The sequence below is a fragment of the Hypomesus nipponensis genome, chromosome 10 (genome assembly GCF_054491055.1).
Source record: "Hypomesus nipponensis isolate SF chromosome 10, ASM5449105v1, whole genome shotgun sequence".
Lineage (NCBI taxonomy): Eukaryota > Metazoa > Chordata > Actinopteri > Osmeriformes > Osmeridae > Hypomesus > Hypomesus nipponensis.
The window spans coordinates 2,694,518-2,716,477 of NC_140370.1; the positions used below are offsets into that span (position 1 = coordinate 2,694,518).

The following is a 21,960-nucleotide window of genomic DNA, read 5'->3' on the forward strand; positions in this document are numbered from 1 at the left end:
AAACCATCTGTATATCATGTGTTACTCTGCACTCTTAGATGTATTTGCACAATAGTTGCAAATGATGAGTCAATCCAATAGATGTTCTGAAAGTGATATTTTCCTTTAAGAAATAATCTAATGTACAATTCATGCATATGATCATAACTTGTTTAATTGTTTGGTCTATTATGTGCTGTTATACTGCACTCATTACTTTATCCATGGACATTCATATGGTCAAAGCAACAACCTGTAAATAGTTGAACTATTTTAGTATAGATAGATTTTGAGCTGGTAAACACTAGGTTAAAAGGCTAAAGATATTCAATGGAACAAAAGAGGTCTCGTGTGAACTGTTGTGCACTTTGTGTCCACCTGACATATGACTCCAGTGTTTGAGCAAAGGACCAGCTTCAGATCAACATTTAAAAAAATATATCTGTTAAGTCCTTATCCTGTTGTAATCTAAGCTAGGACCACAGTGAAACAGTGGTCTGTAAGAATTAGTTCAGAATTAGAAATCCCCATAAACTGAACTATTAAAGTTGTTCAATAGCAACTTTATATTCACATCTTATTGCATCGTTACAAACATAGATGAATGTGTTACAGCCCCCTTGATTCCGGTTACAAACACCGGGCCACAATCTATTCTGGATCATCATGCACTGGACTACTACTATGACTGCATTGCCCTTAAAATGTTGATATACACTTACCTCCATTTTAAGAATGGTATATGGTTACCCTTTGAATGGTTTGATGTAGAACTGGCCTGGCAGGACAGCTTTGCGAAAGGCCCTTTACTAAAGATGACCTCCACAACAAAGGCCACCAATCCTCAGAACAGGTGGCCCCTTCTGTCGGAAGGGAATGAAAGAGACATTTGTCAAGGCCCTGAGAATCAGAACACTTTAGATTCCCTTCTGAGGTTGTGTGTGTTTATGTAAGAGAAGAAAGAAAAACCCAGAATATGTTATCCTGACAATAAATGTTACGTTATGAAATGGCGTCTCTATTGGGATAAATCATTCTCAAGTTGTATGCCAGAGACCCAGGAGAAAGAAAATCGTGAGTTTAAGTGCTTCTTTCTTTCTTTGAAATGCAGTGAATCCCCCCATTCCACACGACAAACACTTCGACCCAACTCTGAACCTGGACACCATGTGACTTCTGTAATCTACACTAGCAGTGGCTGTTGTGTGTAAGAGAGACGGAATGTGTGTCAAGTATGTGTCGGATTGTCAACAAAAAAAAACGTTAAAAAAATGTGGCTTCTTAGAAATAATGCCAATACACATGTTCTTCAGTAACAAGCGTTGGGCTGTTAGTAATTTGCAGGAAGCGTAAAAGAATAAATTAGTGGTTTGAGTGCCATTATTTATTTAAAATCCCTTGGAACACCAACACCCTTGTGCGGAACGGTCTTTTCCAAGTTTGTAAAAACCAATTCGGTTGGTCCGATTCCCAAACAGCAAACGCAACTCAGGTTGTGATTGGCTTATCTCCGCGCTTCCTGGCAAACAGTGTGGTCTTTGAGACTTGGGAAGGCTGGAAGCCAATTCCAACTAGCTACCTTCAACAGGCGTGCGTCTCCCTTTATTTGGGTTGGGATGCTTTACGAACAACTGACATAGAAGTATGCCAGTAGTGTATCCGAGGACACAGAACTTCCGCGATAGAGACCGACTTTTACAAACTTTTATGGACAGTTAATTACTTTACTGGAACCCCAAATAAAAGAGAAAAGGTATGTTTCGGAGCAAGCTAGCAGGCTAGCTTTACTGCACCGCACGACAAGCTAAGTGGCTAGCTAACGTTAGCTGGTTTCTTTTTTCCCCGAGGTGACCACTTCATCTAAACAACGCATAACTAGTGTGTTGTAAAACCATCTGGTAGCCTTTGGAACTTTTGTGTTTCGCCAAAGAACTTGCGATCTGCCTGAACAGTTTTATTTAGGTAGTTGTATGTTTTGTACATTGAACACAATTATAGTTAACTTCGAATTGGCTTTTTTGTAATCATTGTTAAGCATGAGAACAACAGGGGTGGCACGTTGTTCCATTATGTGCAGCAGTTAGGACTACCTGCGCTGCCCCGCGGTGTGGAAGGTTGCAGCGAATTTGAGTAGTTTTGGAAGACTAACAGGCAGATAAATAATTCGCTGTCCAAATATCAATGCATAGTAATGCATGCGTCGTTGTTTAAGTTATGCACACATTGACGCTTAATGGGTTTTGTACCTAATGTAACTTCTAAATAACGCTGAGTTGATTAGGAAGAGAAACCCCGCCTTTGCCTTGTCCCGGCCACATGATGTGAATGTCTTTCATTTTCTTCAAAACGATAAGCAATCGAGTCGTTGCCTTCGAATACTAAAGTACCCTTTTGCTTATGAAAATGTAATAACTTTTTAGTTTTGTTTTGAAAAACTACTTATTAACAATGATGTCTAACTAATTGAGAGGGGAGGGAGAGCGTCTTTCTTTTAATTTTAAACGTTCGTCTTTACTTCATCTACAGTAAATAGCCACTTGTTGCAGCGCAGTTGCTTGTCGATTGGCCGCACGAAAGTTGATGACAAACGATTACAAAAACATAGCTGCCACAATGATGCCATATCAACGATCAGATAAACCAGCTCATTGTTATAGTTTAAGCAAACTTTTTAAAACTAGACTTCCTTTCTAAAATTAAATATTGGTTCAGATCTTCCCACGGAATTATGTCAAGAAACATACGCAATTAAACACTTTTTAAAACAAGTGTTTAGATCTTTTGACGCATATGAAGTTAGCTACATACTGCATTGTGACATAAATCTGAAAATTTTCCTTGGTAGGGAAACATATCATCTTTTTCTAATTGAATTTTCCCTCTTGTTTTCATGATACATTAGCCGAATACCGGACGACCTGTCTGTCCGTACCCAGCTAAACAAGTGGATTTAGGACAAGAACAAGTATGGCTTTGTGAATTAAGTTAAGGCAAACTCAAACCCGTGGACTTACATTTACCGTTGGACTGCTCAGTTCAATGTGGGCTTGGAAGGATTGTTCGTCTTTATGTGAAATTAAATGATGGCATCGCGTTGGAAAGGTCCCTGTGATGAAGATGAAGAGGAACCATTGCCAGGACCTCCTTTATGCGAGGTAAGTCTACACACCCCTCACGTTCATGAAATGGCAAACTTATTCTCCGGGTTGTTTTTAAATTCATGTTGATATTTTGAAATGGAAAGGGCGTTCTGAGCAAGATACTATTTTGTAATAAAAATGTAAGTAATGTAAACATTGGTTGCTTGCTTTACATTTCTTTGTTTTTCATCTTATTTAGGCTGTATCTCTCTGCCTCTGTAGTCAAAAGTCAACCTTTTCCGCTCCTCAATTCCTGTCACTGCCTGTTTCCACTTTACCCAGGAGTAGCCTGGCTCCCATTTCCAGTTCACCTCTCACTAGTCACTTCTGTCACCTTTTCTCCAGTTACCAATCTCTGTTCTGTTCTGATTATCATAGTCTTGAGATTAACTCAGTGACCAACCATCCTTGTAAAGTGTAGGTGTTTTGGGGGATTGTCAGAAATGAAGAAATATCAGTGAACATGACATACCATTTGAGGGATCTAGGCTACAGTTTTGGTTTTTTTTCTTATTCTGTTTGTTTTTTGAGAGCGCCTCTCCTGATGGTCTGACACTTAAGACTAGCTGCAAGTATTTGGGCGTTCTGACATCCCCTTGGTGCTGCTTTACTCTGACAACCCTCAAATGCTTGACAGTTATACTCATATTGCGTGGAGACATGTGGTGTCAGAAGTGGCTACTATAGACCAAGCAGCAGTGTTAGTTGTTAGACAGCCTACACATTGCTGTTAAAAAATTTGAGGATATAATGTGTAAAATTAAAAGGAAAAGCTATTGTAGTTAAGCTTTTAACGTAGATGAGCAAACTCTCAATGTGTGGCTAATATAATTGAAAGTAGCAGAAATATAATTAGACCAGGTTAGTCATAACTGGGGTAGGAAAACAAAGAAAGTGAGTCAGAGAGACCTGTCCATAATGGCAACATTGAAAAAAATGTTGTTGATGTTTTAGTGTGTACCACGACTTGAGATATCAGTAAGTTGCATCTTCAGTCAAAGACCTCTTTTTGCCTTTTTTCCGTCACCTGAATAAAGATCTTCCCGTAGATTGTAAGGGCACCTATTTAAGACCTGATCATTACTGTGAATATTACTCATGCATATTAGATGGGGCTCCTAATTTCTGTGTTCCTATTTCTGTGGAAGAGACACAGAGGAGGGCTTTGTCTGTGTCAGTTTGTCATTACCAGAGAGCTCATTGTTGTGAGTTTAGATATAGCCCAACTCAGTGTACAATAAACAGTAGCCTACTCTTTGGGCTTCTTTTAATCAAGCTAGGATACCCACATATATTATTTTGATATGTAGTGTGAATAAAAAGAAACACTCTAATCTGTCAACAGATTTTCTGGAAACTTAGTTTCAATCTTTTTGATTTATAGAGAAAGTTGACAAATGATGACATTGTCTGACACCATCTGACCTGGTTATGTTATGGAGCCAGGTCTTTTTTGAGGGGAGAGCATTGGCACCATGGTCTTCTCAACAGCTGAGTGGAACTGAGAAGACGGTCCATTCAGACAGTGTACCCAGTGTTGTGAAAGGGGTTTCATGGCGGAGTCATTATGTCAGCTTGAAGCCTAAAGTCTCTGGCTGGATCCCATTGATTAGATTAGATACACATGAGAAGAAGTAGCTGGTCTCAAAGCCAGTTGCATTCCACCAGTCCGGATATTCTTCCTTCCATCTCGTTTTTATTTAACGCCACACTGTCACTTAACAGCCCAACAGAGGTTAACCAAGCAAGCCCCAACTCTGGATTCAATAATCCAGTCAGCCATTGTTTAGCACACAAACACAGAAATGTACTGTTTGAACAACTGTTAACATGTTTGTATTTTTTAATGTAATTTTGGCCTTTGTCAGCTTTATACTATAAAGCTGACAAAGGCCAAAATTACATTAAAAAATATAGGACATATACAGGAGATGTAGAAGGGAAGTGAGGGGAAGACATAATATGGCTTTTTTTTTCTTCATCTGATACCAATCATTACCTGCTTTGCATGGCTGATACAGATAAGATAACCGATAATTCAATTTGCTTTTTTTTAAAAAATAAATAAAAAGAGCTACCCTAGTTTCCACCCCTTACTGGCATTATAATTTGTCAGAGCTCTTAAAAACGGCCATGGGGCTTATCAAGGGTCCCATACAAACACGTTCCAGCCTTGAGTTTGTGGGCTGTTCTGAACCAGAGAAACCGTTGTTCAAAGTTTTGAATGGGGCAGGGCTGTCCCCACTCAATCGACTAGTCGATTATCTGGTCGATATGCTCTTGGTCGACTAAGAATTTTTTAGTTGAGCTGCCGTATGGCAGTGTGAGATCAGATTCCCGCTTGTGTCACCATTGCAGAATGGTGCTAACATGCTAACACGCACTGGGTTGAAAAATGAATATGCCTATTATAAGAATCACATCCAAATCGAATGACATTAACTTCTCCGACCAAGACAACACAATCTTTCTCTGTTGCACCGTTCCCCACTCGGCTTCTACGTAAGTTTGCATGCTGCACTTTTTCAGGCAGGGAATAGCGCGCTGATTTGCATGTTAAACAAACAATATTTTTAATTTGTAGTACATTTTAGTACGTTTTAGTAGTCTTGGTCGACCAAAAAAAAATCATAGTCGGGGACAGCCCTAGAATGGGGACAAATCTAAGGTGCATCGCCTCATTTTAGCAGGTTTACCTTCTTACTCTTCAAATGGGATATTTATACGGACAGTTGCCAACAAAACCAATCAAACTCAACCGCCATCGTGCCCCTAAAATCCAACTGGAAAACTTGCCTTAACATACCTACTTTGCTGACAAATTATGGGTGTTCACTGATCCCCAAAATGATGGTTATCATATCGAGGGACTACTTCAAGACTTTAACTTTATAATATAAAAAAACACTTATTTGTATCATAGCGTGATTTGAAAATTGCTAACGTGGATTTTGCTGCCAAAACGTGCATGCACCTAGTCCCGCATTTAGGCTTTAGGAACTGGAGAGAGGTGGTAATAGGATTTGACAAAACTCATTGGATCTATTTTGAACCAACTAGCTAGCATTATTAACATATGTGGATGTGTGAAAGTGTCACTTAGAACATATAATCTTCTCCATAAATTAATGAGAGAAACCTTTCCCCAGAAAACATTTTTGAAATTGCAATTAGGGTTTAGCTACACTTCAAGCAGAGCAAAGCCTAGTGTGGCATCATGTAGGAACACAAACCAATGGCATATAGACAGTCCTTTCAGTAGGATGGTAAACCAGCCCCCATCAGGCAGGCAGATCCATCATTCAGGCCCAGCACATAACTCATTTAGCCTCCATTTACTGGACCTTATGCACAGGCATCATACAGGCTGATGGATATCGGAAGGGAGAATGGATCTTCAATTTGATATAAGGCATCTCGGACTTCCTGTTGGCTTGTGGTTGTGTCTGTGTGAGGGGTGGATTCTCTGTGATAAATAAAGAAAAGGGTTTGGCCTCTTCATTAATTCCTCCATCATAAACGGGACCTGTTCCAAGGTTTCCTCAGCCAAGAAAAAAATTATATTTTCACCCTCACCAAAACAAATCACCATTAAGATTAAAGGTCTTTTACACTTAAAGTAACAGAGGCACGTAATGCATAGGTGGCTGGGCGCAAATGGTACTACTCACAGAACATAATGACACTCCTACCACCACCCCCCTGGACCATTTACGAGACAAAATCACCCCATAGAGGCCCTGGCCTAGTCTTGGTCATTATCTTAGGCCTTTCACAGATAAGTGTTTGGTTTAGACTGGATGTGGTGTAGAATGTGGCACCCTACAGAGATCTTTAGACTTTCTGCAGTTTTAAGAGGGGGCATCACACATGTTGGATGTGTTTAGGGAGCTGATGTCATGTGTTCTTTACTGATGTGTCATTGTGGGATGTACTGGGAGCCTCTAAACATTGGGGCCATGCGTCATTGTATCCCCAACTTGTGAAAAAAAAGTTAGCTGGAGCAAGGAATTTCTTCTGTTTTGCTTTAGCCCGTTTGTGTTTCCTAAAATTTGTGTTTGTTTGTATGTGTGATCACATAAGACAGAGTCTCTATCTTAGGCTTGTTACCTATTAGGGGTGCTCCGATCAGGATTTTGGGGACCGATAACTGAATTGTAGAAGCAGCATCATCCGATACAGAGCACCAATCTTTATTTATTTTTTTGCCTAAATTCTTACAGCCCCTTAGTATTAGTTAGACCTATAGACCCCTAGATATTTTTTCCATGACCAAATACGCATTATGCCTGTCAATTTGAAAAAGCAAAAGCAGTGCTGTTGATAACTTACTGCCATTTTACTATCTAATACAAGACTGTCATGTTTTAAAATGATGTATAAAAGGCTTATAACAACAAAAGATGACTGAAATGCTTAAATGACGTGGTGTTTCAGGTTTGACACAATGGTCACGCCTTTTGGAAAGAAGTATCTGGCTCTTAGTTCCATGACAAAGAACATGATGGAACTTCAAAGTCGGACTGAAGATATTTCTTCACAAAAAAAACACAAAACTGATGTATGCACAGTTGTGTAACTCAACACCATTTTTCTTTCTCCCCGACCATCACATTAGCCTAAGTAAAGCCAGACTGCATGGAATCCTAATCCCAACCAGGCTGTTTGGAGCTGACCTGTAATAGTCACCATTCCTAGTCAGTGGGACATTGGCCTCGGCAGCTTACTATCCCATGGGTGTACTCCACCCAGCGCAAACACCACGGGGCTGAGGCCTTCTGGTGATTCAGAGAGGACCTGAGAACTGCATGTGTATTTGTGCGCTCATATGATTGACTTTTTCCAGGGAGGTTTGGTGGCGTGCATTTGTGTGCGTGTGTTTCTCTGGAAGTGTTTCTCTGGAAAAGTATTTCCTCTACTCTGTTGTTGACCGTCCTGCATCTGCTTATTAACATGTGCCTGACACATTGTCTCGGCTAAGACTGACTTGGAGAGCGAGAGACTGAAAGAGAAACAGGGGGACTGAGTACAGGAGGGGAAGGAGAAAGATAGAGGGCGAGAGAGCGGAAGACGAGAGGGTGGAGAGAAAGGTGGTGAGACCTGGAATGTATTGGCCGGGTACCACAGAAATGAACCCTCCATGTCACAGTGAGAACCCTGCCAGGCACACATGGGCCATAGCAGCCAACCTTTTCTTCCAAACACCATCGGAAGATAAAAGGTCAGCCCCAGGGGGCGCACATAACCCCATAAGAATGTCATACTCCCCTGGCATCCAAACATTCGTTGTGGGGACTTGGTATTCAGACACAAACTGTGAAACACTAGGTTTAGGATTGGAAAAAAAATGATACGCGCACGCACACACAGACAGTACAAGAGGAAGGTGCTGGTGTTCTGATGCAGCTTCAGCTGGGTCAGACAGACACAAACCTGTTCAGCTAGTTCCCACCAACACCCTGCACTGTTAGCTACACCGGGAGAACAGTTTGCATTTCTTTCTCCCTCTCCCCCTCCCTACCTCTCTCATTACCAAGGGAAATCCTTGGAAATAGGCTACCACTTTGAAAGTACTGAAACCTACTGTAAGTTATTTATTTTTAAACCACCAAAAGGATTTTTCCCTGGCACTCCTTTAGCATGACTAACTGTAAAAGGTCTACAGAGAGCTGATTGAAGGACATGTTTTAACAAGGTTTCAGCGTGTTAAAGTCTAATTAACCATTAAAGGAGAAGTCCTTGTGATATTGGAATAACAACTTGTCACCTACATTCTCTATTTCCACAGAGTGTGGATAGCATCATTTAACTAAGAGGCATGGAATGTTATGCTTAGCCTAACTCTAACCTTGTGAAGGGTTGGTTTAGATGGTTAGACAAAGTGGTGTAGTCTCTTCCAATTTGTCTAAATTAATTTGTCTAAATTGGTCCCAGCTCAGTTAGGATGGCAGGTAGCAATGCAAATTAATTTTCATCTACTCATAATCACATTTGCTTCACTTACCCCAGGCAGTGTTGTCTTAACTGCAGGCTCAGCACATTCCTCTCTTTTGTGGGTGAAGCTCAGGGCGAGGGAGTGAGAGAGGAGGGGTGGAGGGTGAGGTTTGGGGTTGGACAATGAGATGTCTTTTTTTTTTTTTTTTTTCATTCCCCCTTTTAAAAGTTCCTACAGGGAATGGTGTGAGTCTATTTATAGACAGTCAACAGAGGGGTGGGTGTCAGAACTGACATCACTGCAGACTAAAAGTTACCAGAGCTATGACAACCCAACTGTGGAAAGAGGACACACGGATGAGACAGTTCTCACCCACTGGCTGTTCCTACTGTACTGTCATGGTGTCTGGCTGTCCACCAGTGAATCTGCGTTGTGATATTTAAATAGCCCAACAACATTGTGACATTGATTGGCCGACTTGGTTTAGACCAGTGGTTTTCAAACTTTCTTGGCGACCCACATTTTCAAAATGACAAACCATTGCGACCAAAATGATATTAAAAAAGGTGTTTGCAAATATACTCTTTCCATATCGTTATTATTATATATTGTATATTATTTATACAAGTTTTAACGGAATACTTTGTTCTAATTGTCATCAGTAATAATATACGACACCACATGCCCTGTTAATGCATGCACAGTCTGTGTTTGATGTGATGCTACTTCAGGAGTTCGATACTTAAAGATCCTGTAAAGTGAAATTAAAAACGAGTTTCAAGTTCACCACACCACAGAATAATGTGTTATTAATAGGGCTGTCAAGCAATTAAAATATTTAATCGCATTATTTCATATGATTAATCAAAATTATTCAATTTATTTAATCTGTAAAAACGTTGTAAAAAATTTTTTTTGTGTGGAAATAACATTAAAAGGGTGTACTTGACTTCAGATAGGCCTAACTGGATGATAAAGTCCATTTTACAAGTTCAAATGGAACACAACTTAAAAAGTGATGGAGTTTTATTCAATCACAAACTATACTGCTGTATAATAAACATCCACAAAATTAGACTTATTCTGGAATATAAAATACATTGAAGCCTACTACAATATCCTGCTCCATAATATTCTAATCTCACTCAAACATACTTCATATACTTAAGCAACCACAGATTGACCTTAATATTGAACAATATTAATATTTCTATCTTGTTGAACCCAGACCGCTGCTTGCTTCTTTTGAGTGTTTTCTGCCATATTACCGAAGCAAACGATGGTGATGCTAACACAGCTGTAACAGCTGTGTGCTTTGCATGCATGTGATAGTTTAGGCTGGAAGTACTCCGGTGGTAACTAAACTCAGCCTGACAATCAGTATACACAGCCTTAGTTTTGTCAACCGAGCCGTCTCGCAACTTTTTGAAATGGAACTTCAGGATGTCTCCCACCACCCGCATTATGTAAATAATGGAAAAGAAACCTGCGTTAACGGCATTTTTTTGGGGGGCGCGTTAAAGTGAGATTGCGTTAACGCGTTATTAACACGTTAACTTTGCCGGGGGGGGTCATGTCGCCTGAAGGAGCTGAAGCTCAGCCCCCTCGCTGGAAGGCGCCGCCTCTCTCAAGTTAGCTACCTACAACCCAGATAATGGGCGCTACGTCAAGCCAAACAGAACGGTATAGAATTAGAATTGATTTGTTCAATGAGTGAAACATACAGATGCAAATAAATGAAATGTTCCCCTGAACTGTAACACAGGAGTAAAATTGACACCAGACACAGCAGACAGTGAGCTATCCAACTACTTATAGCACATTAGGTACCATTTCACCAAAATACCATCATTCTACACAGAGTAGCCTAATATCAAGTTAGGGGTTTTCACTAACTCGTAGCAGAGATACCTCTGGCAAAGTTATTTAGCATAATTATAACAAGCACACAGAACTGAGTGATGAACTGCTGGCGGCGGCACCAACTTTTTGCACCAACAGTAATTCTGGATTGCCTCCACCAAACAAGTAAATAGGAAATAAGCAAATCAGCAATAGCCTTTTCGCGCAAGCGTCAACCACTAGTGTTTCTTCTTGCTGCGTATCTTTCACTGTCTGCGGTGGGTACTCAATAAGCGGACTCCGGTCTGGATCCGAGCCGCAATACCTAGACGCAATTCATTGGTGTGTGATTTTGCGCTATAGCCTTTATTTTTTTCCTACTAGATGTGCTTTATATCTTCCGTGTCCAATCTAAAGCTACAATTAGGAGCTGTAATAACTAATCACCATGACAACTCACTCACTCGACGTTGGACACAACCTCTGTGGGTAATGCAGGTTGTGTGTCATTCGCAAAAACGCAGGCTAATCAATTTGCTAACGGTAGCTAGCCTACCTGTTCCTTTGCAAAAATCATGGCTAACAAAACCCAGCGAAAAGTTGATTCCGAAAAGCGCAAATTTCAGACAGAATGGACTGACATGTACGCATATGTGTTGCCGGTGGGGAGCACAAAACCGATGTGTTTAATCTGCAATGAGACGGTTGCCCTTGTCAAAAGTGGTACAGCTTACGTGAAATGTCACTATGACCCAAAGCATAGACACTTTGAACAAAATTACCCCCAGAACTCTGGTCTATGGGAGAAAGATGCCCAGGGGCACGGGCGCTGTGCTCTCCTAAACTTAAGTCAATATTCAATAGGAGTCAATGGGAGAGTTAAGGGCCAGAAAAATGAACCATGGTCCGTTCCGGACCCTGGACTGAATGGAAATTTGGTGAGTGGCCCTTTTGAGTTTCTAATTGAGTACCCCTGTTTTAGGGGAAGCCGAGCTTTCCTTGCAGTCTTAGTCTTTTATTAGGAAGGTGACCAAGGCATACACAGCTTGTGGCAAGTAGAACAAACTACCTCTCAAAAGTAAGAACCTACAGGCCTTTTCCTCCATTGATCTTGTGGTGAGGGGCCATTCCCAGGCTGTTACTCAGCTGAAGGAGTTGGCTAGGATCATCAACATTTAGTGCCCTTAGAGGTGGCCAGGAAGAAGGAGTAAAACCAGAAGAAGTGCTAAATAATTTAATAAGTTTATGTCTCGGAATAAAAAATGAAATTGAATATTACAAATTAGTGTCAGTGTATTTTGATCTTCAGAATGTAATTTTACTCTGTGCATATAGGGGTGGGCCAGGGATGTCAGGGGGTTGGTGGCAATGTAAGTATATGGATATTTGCCACGGGGTGAGGGCTTCAATTACCTCTCTCTTTTTTGAGGGATGTGTTTGCATCCCTGGAATTGGTCAGAGGGGGCTGTTGGAGTTTATCCGAAGCTTTCCATGAGCATGGCTCTATTTTTCTTTTCATTATCAATAGGGAACTTAAATGGCGTTGCAGCGCAGCATGAGTTCTTGCATCCAGGGAAGATGTAGTTGCGGGTGGTGGGAGACATCCTGAAGCTAGCTAGCTAGCTAGCTTAGATAGGGAGTTTTTTGGCTCAGCCCATTAAAACCTGATCTGAAAACGGAAGAGAAACTGTTCTTCGCACTAACTCCACATTTCGCCCATGTTATCAAATGGGACCAACCACACTGGCTGCGAAGCGCCGCAATTGCCTCCAATTGCCTGCGATCTGCAGCGATCATTTTGGCAGCTGGTTGAATTTTTTCGCAAGACGCCGGTGAATATTTGTTAAGTTTTGCGACTTTATTATTATTTACATATTATTTTGGAGGCCTACGTACAATATTCACTCTATATAAAACCTAACTACACAATGTTGGTAACGAACGGCCTTTACATGTGGTTACCCTGATGAAAACGAATGAAAATAAACGGATTGATCTGTTGAGCTAGCATGGCCGTAGTTGTTTTGCACACGTCCCTTGTGGTGTGGGGGGTCTGAGCTGTCAGGACCTGCCTGGTCGTCGGTCTACCAACGCTGGACCAGGTCGTCAACCGGAAACCAGTCTCCATGACGGCCAACAGCGAGTTTCCAGGTCCCATCCAACGTCTATAAAGCCGAACAATGGATTTTTGGTGTTTCAAAACCCATTGACATTGTATGACTAGGTTTAGCTTGTGTTCTGCTCCTCTCTCTTACCAACCGTCTCTGGAGGAGGGGATCCCTCTCTGAATTGCTCCTCCCAAGGTTTCTTCCATTTTTTCTCCCGTTGGGAGTTTTTCTGGGAGTTTTTCCTTGTCTTCCTTGAGGGTTTAGGTTGGTTGAGGGGCAGTTCTATGGGTGTATGTGAAGCCCTCTGTGACATGCTTGCGTGTAAAAAGGGCTATACAAATACATTTGATTTGTTTTGTTTGTTTGGGAGAATCGAGTTGCATACAACACACACACGTGCAGACATTGCCTACAGGGAGAGAACCCCCAAGTTGATTTTGAAAATCAGCGAGGAATTCAAGGAGATGGACGACATCAAATTAATTCATAATTAAAGTTGAGAAGCACCGGGAGTTGTATGACCATGACAATTTAATAAGGACAACGTAGGGTAGATAATGATCAATGCTGGGATATAGCCAATGCCATGTTTATGTACCATGTCAGCGTAATAAAGGAAAGCTCAGTGGCTGAAAGGCTTATTGACCGGTGTGGAGAAATGCGTGTCTGGTGTGAACAGCTTTTGCTCAATCGTAGGCGATCGTAGCCAATTGTGGTGCTGTGTGGAGCCTCCAGGCGCTTCGCAGCCAGTGTGTCCCAGGCGTAAGAGTAAAATGTAGAAGTGCCGGTGCTGCGTACTGGCGAGTACCGGTCCACTTTGAGCAGCGTCTATGACAAAATAATTATGAAAACATATTTGCTGACCCAATTTTCATCCCAGACTTTGAAAAACACTGGTTTAGACTACAAGGACAGATCTTCTACCGCTCAGTTAGGCAGGAATATGTCAGAAGTGACTTAAGCAACTGGAGATGATGTAATACTGAATAATAATGAATAATACAATTATTTTCCTAACCTCTCTCTCTCCCTCCCTGTCCTTGTTGGGTAGAATGACCCTCCAGAGTGGGGTAATGGGGGGGAGCACATCCCCGGCGTGTTACCAGAGGATGAGGAGTGTTTCTCCTGGCCGGGGCCCAAGACCCTGCTCCTGCGCCGCACCGCTCAGGGCTTCGGCTTCACGCTCCGACACTTCATTGTGTACCCCCCAGAGTCGGCTGTACACCAGCCCTACCTGGTAAGACCAAGCAAACTTTCTGGGATACATGGGGCCTTCCTTCTACGAGCTGTTTACCTGTTGCTGATGGGTTAGCTGGTGTCTGCATCCCATCTATACATATTGAAATTCTGCCATCAAAAACTCACGTCCTCATGTTGTCTTATTTATTTTTTTCTAGGAGGAAGAGTGTGGCCGCAGAGGTATGTTGAATGACTGTTCTCACTGTTCCCTCCCTTGCTTGCCTTTCACTACTGCAAAGTCTGTGCCATGCCTCCCCCTTAGTATCATGTTCCCCTTCCTGCATCTATTAGGTCGCTGTGTGCCTTCCTCATGTGCTCAGAACAAAGCATCAACTGTTTTAGGGTGAACTCTGTGGAGGCGTGATGTGGTTTGGCCAGGACCACCTGTCACTGTCCTGCACCCACCACTCAGTTCAACCACTCTTTGTTGTTCCTGTCCCTCCACAAAACAAACGTTTTTGTGTTTTGGGAGGTTGTCAGCTCTGTCTTTTGTGGTTGTGTATATTTACACGTAAAACGCAAGGTATTTTTTAGGTTCTTTTGTTTTACATGTGACGTGATGCAGTTGTCGCCTGACAGACGTTTTGCATGTTTGACGCTATCATGCAGCCAAGCGGTGTTGTTAATTTTCCAGGCTTCAGGGCCCAACCTGATGTGCAGCAGAACAGAGCTGCTCTCTCAGTGGTTTGTTTGTATGTTTAAACTTTGTGTTTAGTCTGGGCTGGCCTCTGTTGACCTTAGGGAGGCTGCCGACACTGGAACTAGTCCAGCTGTAGTTGACCAATCCTCCTAGACATTTATTCTCACAGGGGCTTCTTAAGGTCCGTTCCAAAATGCATTGTACTGTCAGCAGGTGGCCAAGTAAATGATTGGCTATACCAACATGTCTTTTTAAATGTTTATTTATTGAATATCAGGAAACTACATGTAGAACTGACACCAGGGAAAGAGTATTGACAATATTTGGGGGAACACCCCAGGATCCCTGACCCTTAAGGGGGAGATGGTAAGAAGCCTGACCATGACATAATCCTAGACACACACAGTTGGCTGCTTCCCAGGACTGACAAACTTGGATGATCCCTACCCAGACTGAAGTAGCTCAACTGCCACTTAGCAGCACAGAAACATAAATAGACAGGAAGTGTGTTAATGTATGACAATCCCCCCCCCCCCCCGGCCAATCAGGAGCTAGCAGGCGTTTGATGTTTTCAGGTTACAGCCTCATAAATCCATGTGACACCCGCGAATACACCAGCACCAGCCAGAATGCATGTGTCACAATACTTGCGATTTCAGGCTGTAAACATAGATTTCTTGGTTTGTGCGATTTGTGCTTGCTGGAGGAGCATATCTTAGCTTTGTTACAAGGGGGGCCACAGTTTGGTGTGTAACTGTGGAGGCTGAGTTTGCTGATTCAGGGGGAATCCCTGCACACCATCAATGGGAAGGGGGTTCCTTTGTTGTGCAGACGTGGTGGTGGCCATAACCCGAGGATGTTAACCGTGTAACTGTCCCCAGCAATATTTTGAAAGACCCTATCTAGATATCAGGCTTCAAATTTACTATCAAATCCCTCCTTTTCATAATGACAGTCAGGGTAAGCACTGGTTTAGTCAATGGCCATCATTACAGCCTTAATGAAGCTTAGAGTATCCCTGCATTCGACAATAAAATATAAATTGTGCCTTCAATAGTGTTGACTGATTTAAATAGATCCCATTGTCTCCCCTGGAACATGATGACAGTGCAGAGGATGCTGTCATTTGGAGGCTGCATCCCTGAAGAGGAATGCTGCAGTTCCACTACTCACCACTAGAGAGAGCCTGTCCCAAGGTTTCTGAGGCGTTATATAAGGCATTGTATCACTGATGAGGAGGCTGGGTTTGTAAATGTGCTTGAGAAGCTGTGAGAGGTGGGACTGTTTGCTGTGCTTTACGTCCACAAAGGCTGACCTCTGCTATCACCGAGGCTTTGGGGTTTAAGGAGAACGATCAACAGTAGGGGCCAGCCACCTGGTCTGTCCATGGCACTCCTCATTAGCTACACTGTTGATACCCATGCTTTCTCTAGTGGACTCTCAACACATGCGCACACACACGGACATCATGTGCACACAGAACGGTACACACTTGGACTGAGCTCCACTGTTTCCTGGCGCCTGAAGCCGATTCTCTGTTTATCAGAAAAGAGTGGGAGTTGGGCAGCTGAGCTCACTCTTTCTCCCTCCCTTCCTCTGTCTCTCTCCTCTCTCCTCTCTTCTCCTCTGCTGCTGCTAGGAGACAGGAGCAGAATGAACAAACAGGTTTTTTGCCACAGCTCAGTTGTGATCATTTCCCCACAGCGCAGTCTTTCCCACCTATTAACAGCCTGCCCAAATTAATTCTCATTACCATTCAGGGCCACAACACTGAGGCAGGCATTGGGACAACTACAAAAAAAGTCAAGATTTTTTTTTTTTACTGTACCAGTCAAAAGTTTGGATGCATTTTCCCATGCCTTGACTCAGATTCAGCTTTTGTGTTCTCTCTTCCACACACTCCTTCACTCTTTACCACCCCCCCCCCCCCCCTTTCTTGCTGTAAAGCAGTTTTCCTCTTGTTTTTTGTATGTGTGTGTTAGTTGTTTTTAAACTGGAGTTACCCAAGCAATCCCACCTCCTTTCTTGTTGTGGAAGGTGGCCCTTCCGTGGCCACTGTAGGAAACCCAAACTTGCCATTCTTACAGATGTCATGGCAGTTAGTCTTGTGTTTCCACATCAAATGAATCTTGCTTGTGAACGTGTCACACACTTAGCACGTACAAATGGCTAATGAGGTTGCTGATGCCTTCTAGGGATGCTCATAAATTAACTGTGTAACTGTTGTTGACAAATGTTTACCGGTTAAAAAGTGTTGTCAATTTAGCAACAATGTCACTCGATTTGGCAAATTTTCACCTTCCCCAGTGACAAGGGAAGGGAAGCTGGTGTTTCTTATTGGCTGGTAGAGACCGTCTCAACTCGGTAGAAAACGCACTTCCTTATGCCTGCGCCTCGTCCATTAATTGTATATAGCGGGACAAGTTATCCCTTACTTCTCAGCGTGAGGAATGCAAGGTGTTGCATGAGAGCATTTGAATTTGTTGAAAAGCGTGAGTCTCACGGCAAATGTGTGAGACTTGAGAAGGTTAATGGTCGTTAACGAGCGTCGGTTATTGTTCAAATTTAGTTTCCAAAATTAGCATCCCTAATGTCTTCTTTTTGTTGTCAGGGCGACAGCGCAACAGGCTGGAGCCAATGGACACCATCTTTGTGAAGCAAGTGAAGGAAGGAGGCCCTGCTCATGAAGCAGGCCTCTGCACAGGTAAACAACCTCACCATGCCAGCCCCCAGCCACAACACAGGAACATGAGCCCAACCATCTAGACCACACACACATTGTTAGGGTCTCATCTTTGATATCTTTAGCATCCAACGCCATAGTAGTCTGTCTTTACAGCTGTAGCCATGGCCATGGCTAAATTCCATTTTTGCCCCTGCAACACCAAGTTGCTAGCTTGTGAAAGGAGGTATAATCATGGCTAGTTATCCACTCTGGTGAGTAGTTGCAGGCAGGGTGACCCCCAGGCTCTCTCTGGCTGTGAACACTTATCAGAGGACTGATACAAGCCCGCCTGCCCCTGCCTCTCACTCTCACCCGCTTTGGTTCATGTGTCTAAAAGAGTGTGTGTGCATAGAAATATGCACACACTCTCTCTCACACACACACACACACACACACACACACACACACACACACACACAGACACACACACACACACACAGAGACCTGGCATCAGCACAGCGTGACGCCAGTGGTCCTCCCTCAAACCATGTCATCCATTCTGCTGTCCCACAGGGGACCGGATCGTCAAGGTGAACGGAGCAAGCATCATTGGTAAAACCTACTCCCAGGTCATCAGCTTGATCCAGAATAGGTGAGAGGTCATATCAACAACAAGCACCTCCTCTTTTTCACCAAGGATCAGCTGGCTGGAGTTTTGGCCCAGGACCCGTTTATTGACCCGTGCGCGTTCTTTTGCAGTGACACCTTCCTTGAACTCTGTGTGATGCCCAAAGATGAGGACATTCTTCAGCTGGTAAGTTCAGGCTAAGCCCACCTCCTCCAGCTTGAGGTCTGTCGCCATCTATTTTCGTGTTTGTGTACACAGGAGGGACTCTCGTTCCACTCTGTAATCTGCCAGCAATGTGTGGGATTCACTGTCAGAGAGCCGCTCCAGTTTGTTTGCGTGCGTCTGCACGCGTTGCAATGGTGCTCCAAGAGCAGAGCTTGTAGGCTGCTCTCTGGTGGAGCTCCATCCCCTCCAGAGGGCTCTATTTGGGGCTTCTAATCAGGCCAAGGCAGCTTGTCATCTCCCCTCCCTCTTTCTCCCTGCTGTCCTTTCTCCCTGTAAGCTGAGACCCAGCACAGAAAAACACCCACACCCAACTCCCTTATATAAACTCACAAACCAAACATACATAGGCTTTTATTAACTAATATATCTAATATATAGGCTATTTTTCTGTTCATTTCATTGGAATTGCAAACTGTTTCTATTTACTGCCATAGGTACTTTGATATTATTTTCTCCCCCGTCACATGACGTCACATATCTGCTGGCCAGACAGGATAGCAGACATTATCAGTGCACCTGACATGACCAACAATGCAATTAGGCCATTCACAGTTCAGTGCAACAACAACACACACACGCATTGCCTCTCCCTCTGAGTTCCGACATGACGTTATTCCTGTCAGCCCTGTCCTGGGATATTGAAACACTCGTTTTTAGCCTCCAGCTGAGGTAAACTGTGCTGGGTCACAAACTGTCCCCATGTTTGTTGTGCCTGCCTATATGTGTGTGTGTGTGCACACCCTTATTGTCCCTCTGACTGTTTTCCTAGGGAGCCCCACCCCCCAGGTTGTTGGGTCCTAACTTACAGCAGGGACAGAAGGTCACCCTGGCCACAGGCCTGTCAGTGCTGACAATCTGTGACAGATATAAATAGTCCTGTTTGAACAGAACAGTGAGCTTGTGTAGCGTTCTGGTAATCTGAAATGGGAGGTTTTGACAGACATGCCTGGGAAATTGTACAATTAAGTCTCCTTATGGCCGTGGGGTTGCTCGGGTCATCATCCTTATTTTTCATGCTAGCATCCCAGACTGGCCGGCAGGTTGGCTGGCTAAGCGTTCTGCAAGTTCAAGGGGGGAAACTTGTTTAGCTTGCTCTTCTTCAATCCTTACACTGAGCATCCTCTTTTTCTCCAAAGAGCTTTTCATGTTCCAACATCCATGAATTACAACAGCTGATATTACCAGGGCTATTAAATAAATGCCCAGGAATCTTCCCCTTTGGACCCATCCCCATAACGATCACCTAATTGATTTATTTAGCCCTCTGTGTTATTTGCGGGAGGTTTTCATGAATGATTCATGACAACACTTTCTGATGGGTAATCAATAGGGCTGTTTTGGTTTCTGTCTCTGCCTCTCGTCCTGTTGACCGCTGCCCACCTACATGATCTGGGCCTAAGCCAGAGCCCAGGGTTTCCCTTTCACCATTCGCTTCTAGGCAGTCGGTTTGTTAAATGGTCTGTAGTCTGCCTTCACTCCCGAGCCAAAAAAAGACGACAAGCCTTGATTCCTTAGGGGCCACAGCCTGCTCAGCCGAACGTCACCCTAAGCTTTTGCGCTGCCCCTTTCTCCTCCCCCCTCCCTTTCCCTTTTTATTGGCTCTGCCTCCACCTCACCCTCCCCTCCTCATTTCTCTTTTCCCCCACCCCCCGTCCAATTACCTAAGCTGCGTGTATGTTGCACATCTGTTGCGTTTGCGTCCGGCAGTACACTGCTGAGAGGGAGAGAGAGAGAGAGGTAGAGAGAGGGATACTGGAAGACTGGGAAGGAGAGACGCCCTCGCTGCCTAGAAACAGGCTACAGCCTCTCATGGCAGCGGTTGCTTAGCATGGGAGAGAGGAGCATAGAGGGAGAGAGGACACCGGGTGGAATAAACCAGCTGCAGTCAGCTGACTGCCCTGTGTGTTTTGAACAGGTTGATGCTGCTGAGAGAGAGAGAGAGAGAGAGAGAGAGAGGGAGAGAGAGGGGAAGGAGGGAGGGAGAGAAAGGGTGGGAAGAGAGAGACAGCGCGAGAGAGAGAGAGGAGAGAGAGAGAGGGCGAGCAGTACCATCTGAGCTGAATGTATAATCAAGCAGCTGCTGCCTCTGTCATGTGAGTGATACCAGTGAGAGGGTAGTAGAGAGAGCCAGAGAGAGGAGGAACTCAGTCACATAGTGCAGCGCGGTAGCCGTGGCTGGCGGATGGAGAGAGCAGAGGGATGGAGTGCTCTCAGCGTCGCAGGAGGCCGATTCGGACTCCCCCCAGCTCGCCCAGGACAGACTGGCATGAGCAGGTGGCATCGCTAACGTGACAGCCCCGCCGCTGCAGACCTCCCTCGCTTTATCTGCCTGAGCAGCGCCAGCTCTGGGGGAGAGGGGGGTGTCATTTTTTTTCTCTCCTTTTCCGTGTGTGGTGCGTCAAGCCTTAACACACCACGTCTCTAATTTTTCCTCTAATGTGTGTTTTTTCCTCCGCTTGCCGTCTTTCCTTTTTCTATTTGCACCCCCGCGCTAACGGCAGCCTCCGTCACAGGAGACCACGGATCTGGTAAGCAGAGGGAGGGAGGTGGGTGGGGGTGACTGGCGAGCGCTTGATGTCAACACGTTGTGCTTTCCCCCCCATGTCTCATCTTTGTTTGTCACACACGCTGTCTGGATGTCACAAACTGGGTTGTTTGTATGTGTAGCTCGAGATCAGGTCTTTCAGTCGAATGTAACCCAGAGTCGCCTAGCGAGAAGAGTGAGAGAAAGGGCTGTGTTGTCACGGCCCTGTAGCGCTACCTGTTTGATCAGGAAGGCAGGGCACGGTGGAGCTGGCTTCCAGCTGGCATGTTACAGGCGGCCTCGCCCCTTCTCCCCAGCCCGCCAGCTCAGAAAGGCTGTGACCAGTCCCCTGCCAACCCTTTATCAACAAGCATAAACCTTAGCTGCTGCTGGAAGGGAGGGGCCAAGGCTCAGGTTGACTAATAGTTTCAGGACGCTTGCAGAGGTGTTATGTAAGATTGTAAATGCCAGGTAGAGGGCTAAAGTCCCCTCGGCTGTGACGTGTCAGTCCCTTCAGGGAGAGCTCTCCACCGCAAGGGGAATACAGCTGTTCAAGAGACGTTCACCAACAGGCCAGTCATATGGACCCTCACTCCCTATCACTTTCGGATTATTCACTGGGCTAGTCTCATGTAGGGTATCTCTGGGCTGAACGTGGTTAAGGGAGGTCAGAATGATCACTGAGGTCAAGTTCAGCGCGAGGACCATCGGGGGAGGCCGTCCCTACCTGTCGGTGTCTCTCAGGTCGTGCTCGGTCAGTGCCAAGGTAGGTGAACCTGCCGACCCCCTCCTTAGGTCTCCTGGGTCCTAAATGATGGGGTTTATCTCAGGGTCTTGTCTTTTGTGTCTGTTTCATCGGTATTTCTGTTGTCCTGTCCAGCGTGTCGGTCAAATGTCTCCGTGACCTGCAACTTGTGTCATGTCCGTCAGTCTCTGGTATTTTAGATTGTTTACTTTTCAGGAGGTCTGACCATTTGATACATTTTTCTTATTGCAGTACAGTTAGTGTAACGTACAGTTGTATTCAGCACTAGA

The 21,960-nt window shown here is 44.1% G+C and overlaps 1 protein-coding gene across 3 annotated transcripts in view; it reads left to right on the forward strand.

Moving 5' to 3' along the window:
* The first annotated feature begins 1,436 nt into the window (after nucleotides 1-1,436).
* arhgap21b (Rho GTPase activating protein 21b) overlaps nucleotides 1,437-21,960 on the forward strand; it is a 38,365-nt gene continuing 17,841 nt past the window's right edge. Inside the window, exons 1-8 of one of the 3 annotated variants that reach the window (XM_084707457.1) lie at nucleotides 1,437-1,732; nucleotides 2,882-3,134; nucleotides 14,056-14,241; nucleotides 14,402-14,423; nucleotides 17,495-17,587; nucleotides 18,122-18,200; nucleotides 18,308-18,362; nucleotides 20,903-20,929. In XM_084707457.1, the coding sequence (XP_084563583.1) occupies nucleotides 3,060-3,134; nucleotides 14,056-14,241; nucleotides 14,402-14,423; nucleotides 17,495-17,587; nucleotides 18,122-18,200; nucleotides 18,308-18,362; nucleotides 20,903-20,929 (537 nt within the window). In that variant the 5' untranslated portion in view covers nucleotides 1,437-1,732; nucleotides 2,882-3,059. The other 2 variants (XM_084707458.1, XM_084707459.1) reach the window with 2 other exon arrangements.